This window comes from Hermetia illucens, chromosome 2 (assembly GCF_905115235.1).
Source record: "Hermetia illucens chromosome 2, iHerIll2.2.curated.20191125, whole genome shotgun sequence".
Classification (NCBI taxonomy): Eukaryota; Metazoa; Arthropoda; class Insecta; order Diptera; family Stratiomyidae; genus Hermetia; species Hermetia illucens.
The window spans coordinates 134,595,586-134,618,563 of NC_051850.1; the positions used below are offsets into that span (position 1 = coordinate 134,595,586).

At 37.7% G+C, this 22,978-nt stretch overlaps 1 protein-coding gene across 4 annotated transcripts in view; it reads left to right on the forward strand.

Moving 5' to 3' along the window:
- Nucleotides 1-22,978, forward strand: part of LOC119647418 (capon-like protein) — a 389,473-nt gene that overhangs the window by 318,941 nt on the left and 47,554 nt on the right. For all 4 annotated transcript variants that reach the window (XM_038048308.1, XM_038048306.1, XM_038048307.1 and 1 more), the window contains one exon: nucleotides 21,431-21,546. In XM_038048308.1, coding sequence (XP_037904236.1) covers nucleotides 21,431-21,546 — 116 coding nt within the window. The remainder of the gene's footprint in view (nucleotides 1-21,430; nucleotides 21,547-22,978) is intronic.

A 22,978-nucleotide genomic window follows, 5' to 3' on the forward strand; every position in this document is an offset into this window, starting at 1 on the left:
ATAATTTTGTTCAGTTTGATATAATATAATTCAAATTTATAAAGACTAATGAAATTGTGGGGAGACAGAATAGTCAAGCAAGCTGATTAAAACCAACCACGAGGGCTGACCCATCATAAAATCTAAAGAAAATGACGAAATTGACCCTAAAGACCCCCCACGTTGGGCGCCATTTGTGAATACTAATGGAGTTTGGTATAGCTAGAACGTTAGACTGTTGTAGCGAAATATTTCGGCTCAAATCCCACTGGTGGCGAAGGGATTTGTTATCGTGCCTGGATATTGCAGTCAAATCAGGGGAATAATCTCTGACTAGCGCATTGCTGACCACATTGTCCCCTACAGTGTATTGTAGTCCTATAATGTACCGTTACGGTTTTGAATGATCTGCTCTAACACGCTTCAAGGTCCAGTCCAATGCCACATCAACGATTATTACTGGAATAAAGTTTTGGGATAGATCAGTCTCCGATCCTGGCCATGTGGCTAATCCTAGACATTTTCTCATCGGTCAATTTCTTCAACTTTTTTCTTCTTTTTAGGTTTTGGGGCCAATCAGGATGGGCTTTTGACCACGACTAAATCACATTTTTGCCATTACAAGTGCGAAATTCCCTTGAGGGAACTAATAACAAAAAAGGAATCAGATTCAGAATTTCGAAAAAGTCCACTTCCAGAAATCTACCAAATCCAATTTCTGGTTGGGTATCAACTCAGTCCTTCCGATTTAGTACTGGTGGTGACAATCACCCGTCGGGCAGACAAAGTAGTTACCATCTGTGGCTTTATGGTCTCGATTAGAGCCACCGAAGATGTTTATTTGATTTCATTGTTTTCTCACTTTTTTATCCGATATGTAATTTCCTTTGCGGACATCAACAGAAATTTCGTTTACATATCAATTATAACTAGTCAACTTTGTTCCAATTTCCTAACATTCTAATTTCCAGCGGCCATAAAATAAAATCCCACTTACTAATCAACCCATCTCATAAATTGCAAATTAAAATTATCATATACCTTGTGTATTTCTTCTAATTGTATACCGTTCGATGCATTTTTCCTAACGGCTCGATATGGATAATAGAGATATTTGCATCGAGCATTTCCCTGATACATAAAGTCAGCTGATTGTTGCTCTAATGTTTCAAGTGGGCAGTAAAGTACCATTGAGGCTTTACCTTAAATGAAAAATTACCTGATAGTGATGAGAGAAAGGAAAAGTTGTGGACTTAAAGATGTTCGGTCGTGTGGTCCGTTGGAATAGTTGAGCGATCAACAACTCGCCTGATTGTAGCCCACGGCAGCAGCATCTGTTTTTTTTTTATAATCATCACAAGACATGATCTTATCAATATTCCCACGAATTCATCTAGATGGAGTTCAAATGATCAGAAATATCAAATGAAAAACTGCAGTGTGTGGAATTAAAGATTTTCTCTCTAAATCATCGTAAGTTATGGGTATGATTGATGGCCTGAAGGAATATTCGGTTTTGCCTTTCTGAAAATAAAAATGATCGGAATATGCCAAAGTTAGGAGAGGAAAAAGTCCATCCCTCATTAACATTAAAGACGAGAAGAGACATTGATTGACCTTTGACCTTTGTTTCAGTAGCGATATTCGGATTATGAGTTTTCCTGTTCTATGCGCGGTCGATCCGATTTTTTTTTAATTTCCGTTAACATTTTCAGCTTCGCGTTTGTTTCCGAGTTGACTTCACGCAAAATTCTTGCTTTGTATTTCAGGTTCTGGTGCACGCTAATGCACTGACTAAAAGACACCTCAAATTTTGACGCTGACATGAGAGGGACTGAAGTGTCGGCAGTTCCACATACTGTTTGGAGTTTAGGATGCGTTTTGTGCTGTTCTATTTAGTTTAGAATCATGTCGCTTGCGACGATCACATTATTTGTTAACTCTTGTTTAACGCACTTCTTTCCCTGCATGAACGAATGGAAGGTTATCATCGTCATCAATGACGCAACAACCGGTGTCCCCTCTAGGCCTGCCTTAATAAGGAACGCCAAACACTCCAATTCGATATGCCTAAAATCTGTCTAGCGTCCCTCACCGCCATCGCGGGAAGGTCATATCGACGAATTTTTTATACGTCCATTCAAGGAATGCTTGCTATCTTATTTCATATCTATATAATGCTCAAAACTAACACCAAATGAGTCACGCTTTCACTGTTGTGCTGCTGAAACGTTTCCAAAGTCTCCTGAATTTAAAATATATCATGAGCATTGTCAAGATACTTTGACCTTTATCTTGGTAAGTCTATATGTTTCGTCTTCATAATACCCGTCTACCTGTTCCGGTAATTATTTCAAACACGTTAAACCGAGTTTAGTTATAAATATAATCACCGCATTTGGAAGTCTTAATTTACGTAAAAAACTATGATCCAGCAAGGAGTTACTATAATACTTTATAGTTATACCGTCGATGTTTGTTTGCCAGATCTTCTGTGGAAGTAGCGAAGATGCACAACTTTGAGCGTCTATTGCATGGATATTAGGGGACTCTCAGGATAAATGAAAGGTAATTTATCGGAATTGCCTGACTTGAATTTTGTAATCATTTTCCCGATGTAACTTCTTTACTTCGTTTTGATTATAAGTTTGTGTCCCTATCATTTACTAGAATCGCTGATGAATGAGGTCATTATCCCTCAATGCATCATGTTTGACAATCATTCCTTTCGTTAAAAGATTGAAAATCTCAATCAAACTGTTACTACATTAGTTTGTAGCCGTGCTTGAGATTAACACAAAAGCTACCCTCCCGATTTCTTTTTTTTTTACTATACATATTGTGCGCGGATCCTATGAAGGATAATTACGAGCCTGTCTCGTCATATATACACATGTTACAACTTCTTTTATATCGTCGCTGCAATCCAGTTTTCCTTAGTTTTCAATGGCCTTCGACTAGGTTAGCTTCAAGGCGATTCTCAGAATCCTTTTCCCCTCTAATCTGTAACGATACAAATATTTACTAAAACTACCATATCCATGAGGACTGGAATCAAATGCTATTTTATTTCTTTATGCTTTTACTCAAGTCATTTATCAATATAAAAGGTCTGCTATCATCTTCTTGCTAATGATTTTACAATTTATTCTCAATTACTTTTGATCAGGGGTCATATCGGAGTCATCCTAATAATGGTGCACAGAGTCTTGCTCATTGATAAAACTTGAAGTCAATCTACTACTAACATACTTAAACCTCACAAGACCTCTATCTGAATCTTTTATTTTACTGGCCGATTCAATCAGAATTTAGCAACAACCTGCCATAGTCCTTAGTAACCATGAATATTATATCCACGAGATTAAGCAAAAAAACATATTTTCGAACTGGTTTTCCACCTTTCAACCTTTTGTAGCATCAGACTTCCTTATTTAATAATAATAATAATAACATTGGATCAAGGTCTTGAAGTGTGTTAGAGTTCCTTATTTGGTTCGACGAAACGACCTACGACTAACGAATCAGAGTGGCACTCATCGCGTTGCCCCGAGTTGGAATCCACGTCGTCATAAATGATCGTGTTCGGCTTTGTGCCGTTCCGCTGCTGTAGGCTTATCGCTTACATAGCTATATAGCGTGACAATAATAACACCGAAGAACCATCTCATTGAAAACTGAAACTGTATTGATGCCCTAAACCCCACAAAATAGTGAATAGAATTCATATTGTTATTGCCGACGTAGTATATAAAAATCCATTTATCTTGCAGGAGATTAATATTAACTTTAACCAATTTGAAAGGAGCTTCTGAACCCGTGCTTGAGCGGGACTGGTTCCCTTGGAATGCCAAGTTGTGGAAATATTTTGTACAATGCTTTGACTTTTGATGATATTATCTACCTCTTCTATGAACAGGCGATCAACTGCAGGAATGGAGGGCTTACGTTCCATAGAAAATTCCTCCGCTTGTACTGATCTACTGGGAGGATCCTAGATTTCTGAAAAGTGGGACACCTATCTTTTGTTTGTCAAATCACTCCCGATGACTCCATGTTGTCTCAAAAACTGGCTTTTGCTTTTAAGCCATATTTAAGTGTTCTCTCTATTCTAAATGTTCCCTTTGCTTGTCATAATGATTCGAGTCAAAGCTAGTACCTTGGAACACGTGAACTTCAAGTATGTTAGTTGCCCATAACCCTTAATTGATCTGGTTAAAAATTTATCCATTCAAAGACGCCTAATTCCTTTTTTGCGAAGAATTGCGAAGCATGTCAGGTTAATAACCGTATTTCCGCTAGAAAATGAACAAGGCACTGTCGGCCACTACTACTCATTAACGCTCTTTTCATCTTTGGCGTTAAGCCCTCCAAGCGATATTTTAAAATCATGTTAGGGCAGCAAATTTTAAAGCCGCTCAATGTAGTTTCAAAACTATTTTTCATTGTTTCCTCCTTATTTTCTGATGAATCATGAGCATTAATGAACTAGATTAATTGTTTATTGGGAGCACATAACCGTTCGCTGACGGGTCTATAGGCTATAACTTGGGGTTTCCCAATAGTTTCCCACTATTGCAGACTGTGCGCTATTGCTTCTCTATGATGTAACTACTAAGGAGGTTTAATTAGCATTTTCCCTCCTGTTGTAATACGATGTTTATTGCTCACGTTTGTATAGTGAACCCCAGTTGCAGCTTCTAATAAATTAATCTCATGTTCTTGAGTCAATTCAATCGAGCCTTGTTGCTCTGTGGATTAAACCCATTCCTTGGCAAAGGGGTGAGGTCAGGTGGGACTTATTATGGTGAAGTTGTCCCACCTTCCTGGGCGGCCTCCTATACATTCCTTATCAGTTTCCATGATCTCTGCAAATTTTACTGAGGACAGTATTAGATATGTTGCCTCAAACATTCTTCTTCTGTCTGACCATCGGACCAGCATGGTGGAGGTATGAGCAGATACCCATGCCTAAATAATGAGACACCTTGAGGCATTGGACTAACTATAATTCGTCGTTGCAAGTGGTAAGTAAACCATTAAGTGTTGTTTTTATGCACTAGAAGGTTATTGAAAATAACAGCCGACGTGGGTGCATTTCACATATTGTTAGTTCAAATGATGCAAAAAGGGTTACTGGGGTGTGCTGCCAGAAATAGGATGCCCAATAACATCTGAGATTGAGGGAGTATAAGATAAAGGTTTGGGTTTAGATCAGATTTCCTTTCTACGGCGAACGATGGGAAAACTATTGGAATATGGTCATCAGTTGCACCATCTTTTCATCGAGTTCAAGGCCGCCTATAATGGCAAAACTAGGATAAAAATGATGCAGTCATGAGAGAATTCGGTATCTCGACGAAATTGATAAGACTGACTAGACTGACTCTGACCAATGTGCGAGGCCAGAAAAAAGCAACAGCATCACTCTCAAGACCATTCAACATCAACAACGCTCTAAGACAAGGGTATGCCTTATCATGTGTTCTTTTTCACCTGACCCTAGAGAAAATGATTTCCGATGCAGATTTTAATGCAAGAGGCACCCTCCTCTTCAACAACCCAACTACTGGCCTACGCTGACGATATTGAAATTATGGGAAGAACAACCCGAGATGTACAGTTTACCTTCATTCATATCGAGCAGACAGCCATCATCGCGAGATGTCGGGCTGGACATTAACAAAAGTTAAAATCATAACTACGATAATGAAACCCACGTAGGGTTGTTGGCAGCCAACAGAGCCTATTTCAGCTTACAAAAACGGTTCCGCTCGAAATGTCCCACCATTGGATTAAAGACAAGACAAAACAATGATTTTGCAAGTCCTCATATATCCCTTGGAGACTTGGGTTCTCAGCAAGAAAAATTGCGAAATCTTAGACGCTTTCGAGAGAAGAATTCTCCGAAGAATTTTTGGCCTCCTACATGAGGATAGACTATTCCGCACCCTACATAACGATGAAATTCATGAGCGATACCACGACTGTCAGGTTGTGGATGAAATCCGGCTCAATAGGTTACAGTGGGCGGTTCACCTAATCCGTATGGATGAGGATGATCCCACCCGGAAAGTCTATAAGAGCAATATCTATAGTAGAAAAAGAAGACAAGGCGGACCCTGCCTGAGATGGAGCGATGGCGTAGGTCAGGACGCCAGACAATTTTCAGGGTTATCGAATTGGTGGACCGTGCAAAACCGGGGGATCTGGAGTTCCTTACTAAGGCAGGACTAGACCGGACACCGGTCATTGCGCCGTTCATAATAATGATAGTATGCCGTCATATTCAAAAACCGGCTCAAAAGTGGCACTGACTTTTTTCTTAAAATAAATTGTAACTTAGGAGCTTAAAATTATATTGGTGAAACTGCTGCCTGCTTTGGCTGGTAAAGAACGAGTTTTAAGTTATGTACCAACCAGGGCAGGATAGCTGTCATGCATGATATAAGCGATAGAATAAAGCAACCGAAAAAATATTATTTTCTATGAAAACATCCATTATTTGAAGCAGAACTTAAAGAGCTGTGCGAAAGCACCATGGGAACCACTAGCAACCTCAATGAAAATAATTGAATTTCCAATAACATCAATCTTATTTTAAAGGAATTTAAATTGCAGGCAAGAGAATATTTCATCAATTCCATTTCAAAATCATTGAGAGTGTAAGGATTTGTGGTACCTATTAGCAGATTGCAGCCGCACCCCTCAGATACTGATGTTAATCGTTGTTAATCGGGGCAAATACCGTCGTTTATCCCTGCATCAATATCAAAGCTGGATTTTGCTTTTCGACTCTTCCTCTAAGGATAATAATAAATAGTCTCTCTATTGCTTAGTGCCTTTATCCGGGGAGCCATGGTTCCTTCGGTGTTTCTTAGCCACAGTTTTATTTGCGGAACTACACACTCGATTGATTGCTGCTGGGATATTGTAACTGGCGACATTTTAGAGAGAATCTTGTTCTGTATGTCGTACTATGTAAGAATTCCGAGGAGCAAAAGTCAAAACAGATACACAAGTGCAATGCAAGGCAATTAGGAACTAAGTACGACGATCCTTTCTGTTTACTATAGAAATTGACAAAATCACAAAAAAGGAAGGTTTCTCAGAACTAATCATGAACTTTATCAGAAATTGCTCTCTGTGCTTTGTACTTCAGAAAGTGGGCTTATAATTTGTTTTTACCGAGTTTAAGTCCCGATGGAAATATCGACTCCCTTGAAAGTTGTAGAAGCAATAGAGTCTATCTACTATCTACACACATACGAGTATGCACATCCTCTAACAAATTTCTATGTTTTTATAAATCGGTCATTACTTCCGGGTAATTTTCCCCAAAGCCTAAAGTCAGCATTTCCGTATTTATTTCCATCCCCTTTCCAAACATATTTAATCTGCGGAACGGAAAGTATTTCATGTCTTTCACTACATTTGACTGATCAAATATTTCAACTTCTTATTTCGATTTTAGTTGACATTAAGATAAATAAATGAATGAACTGAATCGAAGATTTTTAATAGACTTCGCTGACATTTCTAAATATATCAGAATGTGGAAATTTATATATCTAGAGTAATATGGAAAATTTGATAAAAATATATAAAATAATGCAAATTTTCAAATGTTTACCTTCTGCATAACATTTATTGGCGTGTAATCTTTAAAAATATTAAACCGTTCCTGCATGTTTGTTGAAAGATTTAATATGTACAAGACACGAGATTATAAAAAATGAATTAGTGCAAATGCGCAAGTAATCGCGTTTTCAATATATTTGCATTGCATGTAAATATATTTGAATTTTCGAAATGATAAAAGTATCTTTTCCTGTTCCAACAAAATTCAAAAATAAACTCGAACGACAGTAGCCTTCAGCAAGAGCAAAATGAGATCATGGAAACATGGCTCAAGTATTCAGAAAAATGTAATGAGATTTTCTTTTCATGCGCGACTTTTTTAGGTTCGCTTTATCTTGATTGACGGAAGGTGACACTTACCGCGTGCTTATAGATGTAGTAGATAATGTTAAAAGAGTGAAGATAAATATATGTGGTTGGTTTATGCATTTCTTTTGTAAGTTTAACTTGAATAAAAGGCATCAATGTCGAACTTATTTTGTTCGCGTCATAAAAAACTACTCTCTGGCCAACTATTTGCCTCATTTTGCCTAAATTTTAAACGGCAAAATCGAATTAATAAGATTACAAATCAAAAATTCAACAATTAGCGGAAAACTGTTAGTCTGCTAACATCAAGTCTAAAGGATCGAGTTCTGAAGAGGTCCGGGTTCTCCTGCTGAACTCGTTGGTTTGATTACTGTTTATCATTTCAATTTAATTATTTCCTTCTTTCCTTCATTTTTTTTTCTTCTGAACATGATTGTTTCACTCAACAATCATTTGGTTGAAGTCCTTATAATTTGGTTCCTTCATATACAACCAAGCTATTTCTCACTTCATCATTCCATCAGATTGACGTAAGAGTATCTTCTGTTTTTGGTGACGTTTATCGCTTACTGAGGTCATTGTTTGTGCCAGCGCGTAATTTAGTGCAATCCCGGCAATTTATTTTTGTTTTCTTTTATTGGTGAAATACTCCCACGTGAAAAAGACTTAAAGATTTAAATTTGTCGGAAAGTATTCTTCTATTTAGCCGGGACCAGATATCCATCATTAATTTATTTAAAATTCATTTGTAGGCCCATTTCATTACTCTGTAGAATCGCCTATTCAATGGTCTCCCGCCTGCGACATTTGTGAATCTAAGAACAGATCCTGAAGGTATCTTCGGCAGAAACTTCAGGCGCCTGGCGTTGCATATCAAATGCATTGTAGCCGAGGCCATTACAATTTTTCTATGTAGTAGATTAAGGAGCAGTGGCTTTTAGAAAGCCCTGCCAGGGTTTTTATTTCAAATTCTTAACGGGCAATAAAATGCCGCGCTATAGGCCCCGTTTTGTCTCACAAAGAATTTCACCGACTGGAATTCAAATTTCTTCATTTCCAGCCGCGATAATCCTTTCAATTTCACCGTTCAGAGCAGACTTGACTGATGCTAAATGCTGGCTCTAGTCCCAGCATTTCAGATCCAGGCAAGTCAATTAATATAATATAAGTTATGAAGTGGGCTGCACTCTAAGTCAACAGATTAAGAACATTTGACCTTGATTAGTGCGTCCAACCTTCTAAGCACTTCCTGTATCTTCACTTTTTTGAAAGTAACCACTCACTTATGGTAAACAGAGTTCGTAATCTCTCTGGCTATATTTTTCTAACTTAATTGTAAAACGTAATCTCTCTCGGTTTATTTTTTTCTATCTTACCCTTTTGCTAACTAGTTGGTCCGTCAAATCATATCACCCAATTTTATCACTCGCTTGCGTATGCCATGGAATGCTATTATTTTTAGTGATATTTCAGGCCCCTCTATGTTTATACCTTTGTTTACCCTCCTGTAAACTGTACGTCTTAAGTTTATGGTGGTAACAATACTCGACAAACTGTTAGATGAACCACTCTTCATCGTTTTATGATCAATCATAATCAATCTTTCTTACCCTTCCTCAGTGCACTAAGGATGAATATCCTATTATGTGTGCTTAGATATTGATGCGAAACAGGGATTATTGAGTTACTATTCAATCAAAATATATAAGACAAAAGAAAAAAAAGTTTTCGAACAGTAAACCAACCCTAACCCAATCGGCCTTCGTGTCATTTCTATAACAAAGGTGGTGGGAAAGGTAACAGCAACGGCGTCTTTCGGTAATAGGGACGAAAATGTTGCTTTGGATTCGTAACATGACACGCCTTGATCACATCCGAAATCAGGATATCCGCGATTGAAGTTGCACCGATCGAAGAAAAACTGCGAGAGACGCGTCTTCGGTGGTATGGTCACGTAATTTGCGCTAACGAGAATTCACTCGCCAAGATTGGTCTAAACATCGAAGTGGATGATAAGCGACCAAAAGCCCGGTCGAAACAACGGTGGCTTGATATGCTGAATTGGGATTTAAAAGCCTCGAACTGTGCCTCAACTTTCACTCTACCTGCTCGTAGACGATTTCAGCACCTGTCTTCCTGCGTCGCTCTGCGCCATTCTGCGTCTCAGCTTGCGCTGTAACATATCCCGACAAAACGAATTGATTTGATGGTCCATTTCTATCAACTGGGTAGTATATGGTATTTTAATACATACAAGTATAAACGATTGAATCAAAACGCCCTAAAAAAAGATCGACCGGAGTCTGAGATACCGAACAGATTTAAGTAAGCTTATCACATTGAAAGGATACGATATCATTAAGCAGTAATCGCTTGAGCAACCATTTAAATTTATACCACAATTAGCCTTGGCCAGTATAATCTCTTCAGAAAGAACGAAAGTAATCAGAAATAACCAACAATTTCATCGAGTCTATTATTTTAGATATATATTTATTCAGAAAAAAGGCGTGGGAATATTCAAATTTCGAATTGTAGATTCTAGTTTAACTAATCTTCATGCTTATATAGGTCACTCCATTTGAAATTGTGAATTTATCTACTAAAAATCGGGAATAAATACACAAATACCTCATTCAACTCCAAGTAAGCAATATAGCGATTTCATGTCTATCTTTTATATGCTCTAAATAGAAATAAACAAATATTCTGAATGAGGTGTAATGTAATATTTCCATTCAAACTGTCATTATAAGATTTTTTTTACAAGCCATAGGTATTTTTATGCAATTTAATTATAATGTCTTGTTCTGTCAAAAGTGACGAAATATTTCATTTGTCATTACTCTTCGATTAGCTGATGATATATTTATATTAATACCATTTACTACCAGCTACCATAGATGAAAACGAATTGTGTAGGAGGTGAAAAATTGCCCTCGTCATCTTCTTGATTCCTTAGAACCCCGTTATTTGGAAGAATGCAGTACATGACACAGTTAAAACATTATATAAGGTCGCATTTTTAGATTGAGATTTGGCATAGGTTCAGCTTCGTGCCGTTTCCGCACTTTTTATACGTAAGCAGTTGTTATGTTTTTATATTCTTTTCAGTTTGAAAATTCATTAATCCTATTCAATGTACCAAACTCCTCAGTCTTAATATTTTTTATAAGGTTAATTCAAATAGCTGCCTTAAGTAGGGATATTAACAATTTCCAAACAAATTTTATATCAATAAATCACCATATCTCCTTTACACGGCTACCAGTTAGTTTTTTCCTTAAATTGAGAACATATCGTTTAGCTTGAACTTAAAGTTTTCTCATATTATAAATATTTCCAATCGACTGCAATTGATTTTTTATACGAAAGCTAGAAACTTTCCTAATCGATTTTACAACTTGAATTCGTGAAGTCCTTTTCAACGAATTGGAAACCACAAAACAATTGTCAGAACTTTTAATGTGGGAAAGTTTTCAAACGGAACTACTTTTCAGTGCTTGCGTTATATTCAACCGACATTGAATCCTGGGATAAATAAATGGGTTCGAAAAGTGGAAGGGCGTAACGAAAGCGAACGCGAAATTGATAATTGGAAAAATAGAAAAAAATAACAAATTCATTGCAAGTCGGAAAATCGGAAACTGGACGCTTCAGGCAATAAAAGTGCTTTGTATTTGTTTTATAAAGACATTTGAGGGTCTACTTCGGGTGATATTGGCATTCAAAATCTTGAATTTGCAAAGGAGCAACAAATTTGACCTATTATATCTTTGTTAGAAATAGTGCGAATTCCGCCAAACTTGGTATGATCATGCTCTATGTTATAACATACATTGCTGCATTTGTGATTTTAGGATGAATTTAAGGCGGGTTTTACCGTCGATTACTAAAAATTATAGTAATATAAGTTTACTACTTACTACTATTATTAACTTTATTTGAACATATATCGGCATGGAGGGTATTTCGGAGCCTGGGTACCAGATAGGAGCAGCCTCTTGATTTTTTTCAGATTTTTCAGATGGATAGTTTCCGAGAATGGGTCCGTGAAAAAATGATCACTTTCGACCCCCCGCACCCTCACACCTTTCCAACAAATTTCTAAACTAGGACTGGCTTCGGAAAGTACTAAACGAAACCTTTCATTTAATACCCCGCATGACTATATTTGGTGAAAAAAAAATTACACCCCTTTCTCGCATATGTGAGACCCCCCCCCCCTCCTTAAGTTCGACCTAGAATGATGTAAGTCACTCTATATGCCAGCGTTCACAGTTCCACCAAATTTGGTGTCAATCGCTATAACCGTTTCCGGGAACAACGCGTGTAACAAACTGGCAGACAGTAAACCGATTTTAATAAGCTTTTGTTTTACAGAAAACCTTAAAAGATGAAAATCCCAGGCCATGTTGGGTTGGAAGGCAATGAGGCAGCGGATGAACTAGCCAAGAAGGGAGCAGGGATGCCTTTACACGGGCCAGAACCCTTCTGTGGAATCGGAAACGATTTCATGGCTATGAATCTCAGAAACGAAGAGAAACGGTTGAGGGAACTATATTGGGCGGGCCTACCAGGGATGGAGCAGTCCAGGGTGCTTATTGGGGGATACGAACCCATGCATACAAAGGATTGCTTGAACCTCATCAAAAAGAACCTCCGAATCATAGTGGGAATTCTCACTGGTCATTGTCGGCTGAATTATCACCTAGGGAAGCTGGGGATATCTACGGACACTGCCTGCAGGTTTTGTGAGGAGGAGGACGAAACCTCTATACACGTCCTGGGACAGTGTCCGGCACTTGTGCAAAGTAGGTCGATACATCTGGGAGAACACCTAATACCAGATGCAAAGCTGAAACAAGTGGGGAACATACCAAAGTTCCTAACGGCTACAGGCCTGCTTGAGATACTATGATCAACAGGTACACTATAACCAGTAAAAGGGGCACAATAGTTCTCCAAGGACGCGGTGCGACTTCCCCTTATCAGAATAATAATAATAAAAAAATGAAAATAATAATAATTGGTAATAATTGATGATCACATACATACTTCAAATTGAAAACAAACACTTAAATCGAATAAAATTGAAACTTGTTGCATCGTCTAGATTCATTACTAATATCAAATGTTGCAAATCGTTCATGAGGGAAACTTGCTATTCTAATGTTACTATGGATGAGTCTAGTACAAAACAAAATAATACAACCAATCAAGACGAGCCGTCCCCGCTTCTGAATGGAACCAAGGCTGCAGAAGAAGAAGACTATGAATGGGTCTAGTTTAATCGCCATGTGCAACCGAATATGTCGCTTAGACAGCTACAGTTGCCTAAAGTTTTGTGTCTCTGGCTTCAAAGGGCGATGCAAATTTTGTAACCTTTAAAAATGATCGCTAAATCTATAACCAAAAGCTCCGCTAACAACGATTGCCTTTTCATTTGTGTCTCCCACATAGACCTAATTACCGTTTCCAAAAGATTTCTCCAGTCTTTCCATTCATATTTTACCCGAATTTACTCAACTTTTGGTGAGCGACGGCGGGCTTTACACTTTGAAGCTCGCCCTCACTTCTCCATAAGATCGTCGGTCGGGATTTCATTCGTCCTGAGCATATCTGAAGTTTCCAGACAACAATGTCGGCAAATTGACAGTTCTCGCCGAAGGGATACTCTCCACAAATCACCTGCACAGGTTGCCAATAACCGTGGCCAATTGTAACTTGACGTCGCCAGGACACAAAAGTGCATCCATAAGCCTTGCTTAATACATAAGACCACTGTTCAGCTCTTTTGATCGGCTTAGCTATATTTGCAAATTTGGCCCGTCAATATAAAGGTAGACATTCACCGAGTCGGGGCATTTCCTGCCTTGTTTCATGCAGAGCTTTTATTCGAAGCTGCGGGCACCCCTGCGTTGCTTTCGGAATGCTGACGAGGTCAGAAGTCGTTGGTTTCGACCGTTCCGCTATCTTAGGAAGTACCAATATCAATTGCTGCATTAGCTCCGGCTGATAATTCACTTTGAAATATCACTTAGAAGGCACAGTTTAATCTCATGGCGTATGGGCCTTAAGATGGTCTTGAAACTTGCTTGCAGATCTCGCAAAGATGATTTGAGTCCATACAGTTGTAAAGTCAAACGACCAACGGTATATCAAAAAGAATTTCGCAGTTGGAAGGTTCCATCTCGTCTCCATTAAACACCTTTTGCTTAGTCCTTCTCACCACAAATTTCCTGATATTTATTCGCATGCAACATTTTCATGATAGTTTCTTATAAGTCGTCTACCTCCCGCCTCGCTTATTTTTCTCGAAAGATGATTTTTTTGAATAGCCCGCTATCTCAAATTCGACTCCTCTCCTCTCAACGAAGGGCCAGTTGATATCAAGATTCCAGACACAAAATCCCCTTCTGGCTTTGCTTTAGATCTTTGGCCACTTGCATTCCCGCATTCCATGAACCGGTCATACAACAAAGGACATCGCGACTCCCATGTGAAACAGCAAAAAGCGAAGGTTGCATTTACCTCCAGGCAAATACTGCCTGGCACATTAGCAGTTTTCCTTTTTCGTGGTTGCACGCAGAAGCACAGAACATGCTGATGATAATTTGATAGATGTAAGTCGAAAACTGGAAGCTCGGCGCTTCTGGTATGAACGGTTTTGTTCAATTTTTATGTAAGACTATTGGGGTATATAATGGTTCATTTTATATGCAGCTCATTGTGGATATATATTGTAAACACCCGATATTCAATTCGATATAGCATTTGATTTTTTGAGAGTACTAATTTGACGTGAAAGTGGCAACTTCTATCTACTATATACTTTGTTAGTAATAGTAGAATTTACACCAAATTTAAGGGGGCTTCGCAGTATATTTTCAAAGTATATTGATAAACTATTATTAGCAGATATTGTTGTGTATTTCGGGTCCTTGATACCATATGCACGGACCACCTTAGCTTTTTTCAGATTTTTCAGTTGGATACTTTCTGGGATCCTTAAAGTAATCCATCCCTTTCAGACCCCCACACTCTGCCCCTTTACAACAAATGTCAAAATGATTACCGGCATTGGGAAGGATTTTTCGAGAACCCGCATGGCTATATTCTGTGAAAGAAAAAAAATTGAACCCCTCTTTCAGGTGTATGGGGCCTATTTTCAACTATATAATTATATGATGATTAAATATGGTTTAGAGTTGTGGGGAAGATTTAAATTTGACGTGCTTCCACTAAAAATGTTAAATAGAAATTAGAATAGTCATCGAAAATAAATTTTTATTAAAGTGGTGTCGGGAAAGATCTAGGAGATTGGAAATGGTATGACAGATATTAAAAAAATGCTATGCAATTGGGAAAATGGAAAATGATGTGTATAATCTACTGGATTCTGCCAGCGGCACCAGGAAATAACGGAAATATACATTATCTGAAGCAACTACAAATATTAAAAATTTCGTCACTCAAAGGTTCTAACACAAAAAGGCAGCTAGACTTTCATACCTTAATAGTCAAGCTTTTTATAGGTAATTTATCTAAGGTCAGGCAAAGATGTTTTTGCTACATTTCTTTTTAACATTGAAGCATATTTTTTACGGGCTGGAAGATTCCTTCCTCGACATTACGACATGCATGTTTTACAAAGCGTTCTCATATTCATGATATTCGAGGCAGCTATCAAAAAACTCTACTAAGAATAATGAAAAAGATTCCGCTGCCATTGCCTGAACAAATTCGAGACTATTGGCAGCGATACCCAACGGTCCAATTGGGTTTCAAAATGGTCAGACTTCTAAAGCACGCATTTGAATCATTATTCCTGTTTTTAGGGTGATCTGTGAATGGCAAAGGCTCTTCCAAAACTCTCTAGTACCATTTACCCTGTTAAGGATGAGCACTGTATGCGACTACTTGTCTTTTGATTCCAAGCAGTTTTGCTACCTGGAATGCAAAGTTCTTGATTTTACATCTGGAGGTTTTTTAAAGAGCGGCCGTGAACTTCCACTTCTGTGCAGAGGTCATACATTCCAGGTGGTAGTCTCATAGTCCCTTTTCTTTGCCAGTGTTTGTTGTCATTTGATCAATCCTAAAAGAGACTGGTTTGCCGCGTTATGTCTAGGTCCTTGATTTACGTTTTTTTCGCGATTACTGATCAGACTATTTCAAGGGGGGACAGTGTTTCACTAAAAAATCATATGAAAATTTACTTCTAGTCCTACTGTCATTACTTAATTATAGTACGTTACTTTCTCATACAGAAGATACATTCATTGAAAGGAACAGATAGGTTAACCTCGTTTAAGTCTACTATTATCGATGGAGCGCGTAAATTTTTGAATTATAAAACTTGGCTGAGAGCACAGCACAGAAAATCTTGGAAAAATTTAGAAGATACTTCAGACCACATCAGGGTAATTTATTTTGCTTCTCTCTTCTCTCTTGAGAATTAAATTCCACATCAATGGACAAATTATGTGGTCTTGGAACCATCTTGCTCAGAGCTAATTGCGCGACTTTCAACTTGTTCGCTAAATACTAGGTCTATCGTGAATAGTTTCCTGCAAATCTAAAATTTGTAGATTTATTTTTATGTAAATAGCCTATCGAATTTTTAATAATTAAAAACTCTTAATTCCAAGGCAAATTCAAAAGTATCGGAGCCAGGTCATTTTGATGATTTTTTCACTTCCTAACACATTCAAGAGAATGACTTTCCCAACTCACAATCGAATTTTTCAAAGGAGTATGATTTCTTTCATTCTAAAATTTTGGTTCGCAATGATTTTATTTTTGGCGACACAGCCTTCGTTAAGTAATTATACCTGCATTCAAGTGGGCGCTAGTACTTAAAAATGCTTTTAATTTTTCCCAATTTACAGTAAATTTAGCTCATATAGGATTAAATTTACCAGCGTCAAATCAAAATAGCAACTTCGACATTGAAATTCCACTCAGCGTTTTTGAAACGAACAGACAAGAAGGTGTTACGTTATTATGAATCCTAAAGTATAATATGATATGATGGGTCCACTTCATATTTACGTGTGGAATTGTTTTGGGAACAATCAGGTTGAATGGCTACTCTAACCTTACCCCATATTTTTTGCAAGTTTTCCTTGGACTTCACATTTTTGTATGAAATTGTAAGAGGGCTGTTTATAAATATATCCATGGTGGTTTCATGCGTATTTTTTAATGCAAGAAAAAATTTAGTGAAGGCAACACGTGTACAATTTGTTACTAAATTGTTATATTTTGAATCATTTATATACGGCAGAGAATATTCAAAACTAAATTTGACTCAAAGGAACCGAAAAAAGGAGTCCCTTGTAGACAAGCTGCTTTCTTCAATGAGCGTTTATGCATACTCAAAAGTAATGATAAATGATTGCCACCAACGTTGAGATGATCTTTTTTTCTGTTTCGCTTCCTTCACACTTTGCCAAATACCGACTGTCATCACACCTTCCAAATTTTGAATCATTCCTGCCTATATAACCGCTAAAATTGTATGTTTGCAAAATAATATTGACGCCAGCCAACATTTATTTCCCGAAAAATATATGAAATAATTTCCCAAAAAACATGAGTTTATTAAAATTATGAGTGGTCTGACAATGATTACTGAACTTAGTCCACATGTCCCATTCATAATATTGTGCAAAATGATTTTTATTTGAACCATATTAATGACATGCCGGTCGGAATAAATCAGCTCCACGAGGGAAGTGATTTATTTGAGGCTAGTCCTTCTTTGAGGTGAAATTTGTTGAATGCTTTGAAAAGTCAAAATATTTTTTTCTGATATGTTAAAAATTCAGTTTTTGATTGGATATGACGTTTCACGCGAGATTTTTCGAAAATTAAGACGATGAAAATTAGAATGATTGTCAAAAAACGTGGATTGCTCACAAAAATCCTTCTCCCAACTGCTATTTAAATGACTCGAATCACTTAACATGAACGACTTGAACTAGTATCTGAATTTTTCTTACACGTTAAGTGAACTATATATTGAGATACGTCATTTGGCAATCAAATGTCTCTCCCTGAAAGTTTGGAGATACCTGGTCACAGATTGCAATCTTATGTAAACTGGTGCCAAGTTCCGATAGAGCATTAAACCATTTGCATCAAAGTGACATATCGTCCACGGTTGACCAACGATTGCATTGATTTTGGCATTTTTACAAATGCAAACTGCTGGCGTCTAGTCTGCTGCTCACTTTCCATGGCTAGAAATAGTAATAGTAGTGCTAATTTATCCACCAAAATGACGCTCTTATAGCGAGTTGACTGGATAAACTTTATTATATTCAGACGTTCTGCGACATTTTGGTCCTATTGAGAATGAATCCAATGATACCAATGAATGATAGCTGTTTCCGAACATATTGATACCGAGAAGAATATCAAACCTTTAAAGAACACGTTCACTAAAAAGGATTTTAAATCTACTTATTTAAGTAGTCCGAAGTAGTCCGTCTAGACCTGCCTTAATAAGGAACTCTGGGGCTATCCGGCCTAGCTAGATAGCGCAGAATATCTTCTAGATGGTATTCAGCAACGTGTTACCTCTATAATTGCTGCACTGCGTGATATCTCCCTTTTTATGTATGAGACAGATAATGCCTCGTTGCCAGTCGTCAGGCATTGATTCACTGTCCCACACCTTGGACAAAAGTTAATGAACCACTTGGTGTAATTGGTCGCCTCCATATTTAACCAAATCGGCTATAATTCATCGGCTCCTGGCGGTGTTGATTTTTAAGCCGATGAATTACACGGACTGTTTCTTCTACACTTAGTGGTGGCAGTATTTGTCCGCCGTCTTCAGTTGGCGGGACATTCAACTCGCCGATATTCTGGTTGTTCAGTAGTTCATCAACTACAAATATACTCAACTCAACCCATCGTTCCAATATGCCCATTCTCTCCGAAATCAGATTTCCCTCTTTGTCTCGGCAGGATGAGCATCGAGGTGTATAAGGCTTCATCTCGCCGACTTGTTGGTAAAACTTGCGCGCCCGGTGCGATTGCTCCCCGTTCTTTTCAAATTCATAGACCTGTTGGTTTTCCCAGGCTTCCTTTTTCCGTCTGTGAATTCGCTTCTCCGCTCGCCGGAGCTTATGATAAGTCTCTGCCCGTGCCCGCATTCTTTGAGAATGCAACATTACTCGGTATGCAGCATTTTTCCGTTCCCTTGCTTCATCGTCAAACCAGCCGTGCCGACTCTTCGCGACTGGGGCCAAGCATGTTTGTGGCCATATTTATGATAACGTTCTTCAGGACCATCCGACAAAAGTCAACCACGAGGCAAAACTATACCAAAAACTTACAAAAGTTGCGAAATTGGCCGTAAAACTCAACAACGCCGACTATTCCATTCCATTCCAACAGTGCGCCACTGATAGCTTCAAAATTACCAGTGTGAAGCATTCTTCTTCTCAGATTTACTATATAACAAGAAATCCATTAGAATAAGAAAACACCAAGTCTGATAACTTTTCCGGGTATCTGCTGGGTTGTTGTCAAAATACAAAGAATGCTTACTACCGCGCCCTTTGTATACACAGATGGAGCCGGGAAAACTCGAAATTCCTCTATTTACACCGAATTCCCTCGGTAGAGAGAGGAATTATTGCGGAAACTTTGAAATGCTGACAAGAAATGATATTTCCTCCCATCACCGCCAATTCCAGTATTCCCGCTTTTGCTAACCTCGGGCCTGATTTTGGTCACTGGGTACTCTGGTGGAAAATTTTTCGATCCGATTCATTAGGTCGCGGCCTTTCTTGTTTTCCCTCAACATTTTTCACGTGCACTTTTCCCACATTTCACTTTCAAATTTTCTTGCTTGGGGCTTTCCGTCTTCTTACTTTGGTCACCGGAAAAGAAAGGAAGGCCCAGCTTCAACCGCCTCATCGTCATATTTCCGATTCCTCCCGATTGGCTTAAAGTTGATCTCCAGAGGGAAATCTTCCTTTTCCTGCCTCTAACAACGGGCCTACATACGCAAATGCTGTTCCATCGGCAGGCCGATCAGCTAGCTAAAATTGCATTTAATTGCATGCACAGCATTTATTTATTTTGTAATTATATAATTATTAAATAGAATTTTAGGACCCATAGAGATTTTAAAGTTGAGAGGTTTTAAGTAAAAATTTAGTAGTAAAGTTAAATAAATCATTCGGACTGAATAATTTAGAGACATTAATGCGGATCCGGAACTGAAGGCTGGAAATTGGAAGCGGGATGATGGATATGATGAGCTAATAAGCCTGGAATATTTACGCATTAAAGCTTTAGAAATACAACTCAGTTGTAATTAATGACAGTCGTCAGGTGGTTAGGAGTTCACCTAGATCGAAGGTTAACCTATAAAGAAAGTATACCAAAAAAGAACTGAAGTTAACCTACATTACAAAACTCTGTATTGCGGGACCTTTGTTACTCGATCAAGTCATTAGTATTAAAATCTTCTTCGGAAATTCAAGTTAAAAATATCTCTAAGTACAAGAGTACATTTCTTCTATGTCAAAGCTGCAAGATTACAAGACTCTGATGTTTGTGTGAGACTTAATTTTCAATCTAATTTATCAACATTCATCAGGAAGTTATTTTCAAATTGAGTCGATATTTCGTTTACGTGTCATTTTTAACGCTTTCATTGTAAAGACTTTCAAAATCATAGAAGAAAAAGAGTTTGGGGAATGCATCTAATCTGTATAGCAAATGGAATGAGCATATACACGCGAAGATTTAGTATCTCCGTTTGAAATAGGCTAGAAATTGTTGATACCAAGTCAGTTCCTTCTAGATGAATAGCTTCTGTGACGTGAATTCAGAGCCAAAAGGCTTCCTAACAATGACCATCTTCTTTGCGAAATCAAGAACATTTTCCACACCTGATAAAAAAACAATGTTTTCTCAGCCATAAATTCTCGTTTAATTTAAGCTGAAAGCGAAAAAGTTGCTGAACTTGATATTTTTACGACAGGAAAATAGAAGAATCAGATATAATCCTAATGGAAAAGAGCGAAAATAAACAAAATATCTTAAACGTCATAAACCCAAAATGAGCAAATCTTTATTAGCTTGCAACGTCTGGAATATGTTGCGAAAACAATGACGTTGCGAATTTAAGACGTATTCGTTTGGAATTACCTAGTGACGTAAATAGGACCCAAAAATATTCATACTACGTTACGAACTGTTGATGTATATATTTTACAGCTAACCTTTCATCACAAGTAATCATTCAAGGAACATTAAGAATCTTCCATAAAGCGGTTGAGTTCAAATTTCAAAAACATGCCACATGTGAACAAACATAACTTTGCTAACTTTCGTGCAAAATTTTATATAAATTATTTCATTAGAGAAAGCGTTTTGATATTGAAGTGGCGCCAAAAATAAATTATAAATCTGAGAATTATTTCAATATTTACTTTATAAATCTTAATTATATTTTTCTTGTTTTTTTCAGAACCTCTTCCAGCGACTCCGGATCTTCCTTCAGTGCAAAGACCAAATCATTTAGATTTAATATTGCCACCACCGCCAGCGAATAATAACACGAATAATCTGAGAAAATCACCCGGGGTAAGAATAAAATATCTAAATTAATATTTGTATTACGAATTTCAGGAAATGAAAGTGCTGTCTCTCTGTGATCGTCTATTTATAGCGAATTCATTAGAAATTTCCACTAATTATTGATTGGTAGTAACGATGCACTTTTATGACACGATAATTTTAACTTTGTTAGAAGAATGCTGCTTCGAAGGACATATGTACATATTAGGCTGAACCATATGAAAATGCATTTTCAGTTCTGGATCGCGAACTGAATTTATTTTGCGCTGTGCTTAATCTTTTAGATTCATTAGGAAGAAAAGTGGGTGTCGTATAAATTGAAAGAGAGATATGGAAAGAACAAAATCCTATTATGAAATTTATCACAATTGATTACTAAGAAACTTTTCATTACTTTGTCATGATGTTTTATCCTACTAAGTATGGATAGTAGAGATGAGTAGGTGATATGTGTGTATATGAAATATCACACTTCGATCACCAAACGCGAACCAAACATCGCCAAACTTCACGAAACATGACCATATCACCACCAAGTAGTGCAGTGATGACGATATTACTGTTGTGATAAGTAATGTTTGGCAATGTCCGTATCGATGTGATATCATATTACAAGATATCACCAAACATCACCAAGTAATACTGTGATGTACGCTGCTAGTTACGTCGCCGGTTTCCGAGGGCTAGGCATGCTTTCACTTATGAATCTGTTAGTGTTATGATTCATGAATGATTATGTTCGTCTTCACATTATCGCACTGCTGTGTGAATATAGAAATCAATAAAATTGAGGTACAATCTTATCGAGTAACAATAAAACGATGAAGGCTCTCTATACTCTCTACTCCACAAAACAGTGAATAGAAGGTACTGTTTTCAAATGATAGATAGATTTGTGGCGGGATTTTGTTTGACAGCTTCCTGCAGAACTTAATCTTAATTTACTGATTACCTCACCATATCAATTCAAAGTCTCTATGTCCCTAGCTGAAAATAAATTGCAACGTAGAAAATGAAATAATAATAAATATTCAAAGAATGAAAGTTTAGGGGATTTAATAAGATTACTTGCCGTGTAGGCATAATTCTACGGTCCTCTTCGGACATGGATTGATTTGGAGACCACAATCGGAGTCCGACGTGACTGGCACAACTATATTGGTCTATCCTAAGTGCAGGCTCAGCATTCACGCCAGTAGATACGAGGCCTATTTAACACCTCTGCGGCAACTAAGGACTAATTCGCCCAAGTTGTACAGCGCAACATCACAATTAAGGAGCTCCACCCACGAGATAGGCACAACCATAACCACGACGAAACCCCAAAAAGAGCCGACTGCAAATAACCGGGCGGGAAACACATCTTACAGGAATTTGTCAGGACCATATACTCTCAAAGGGCCATTCCGGTTTCCATGGTACCAGAGAACTTCCGGTG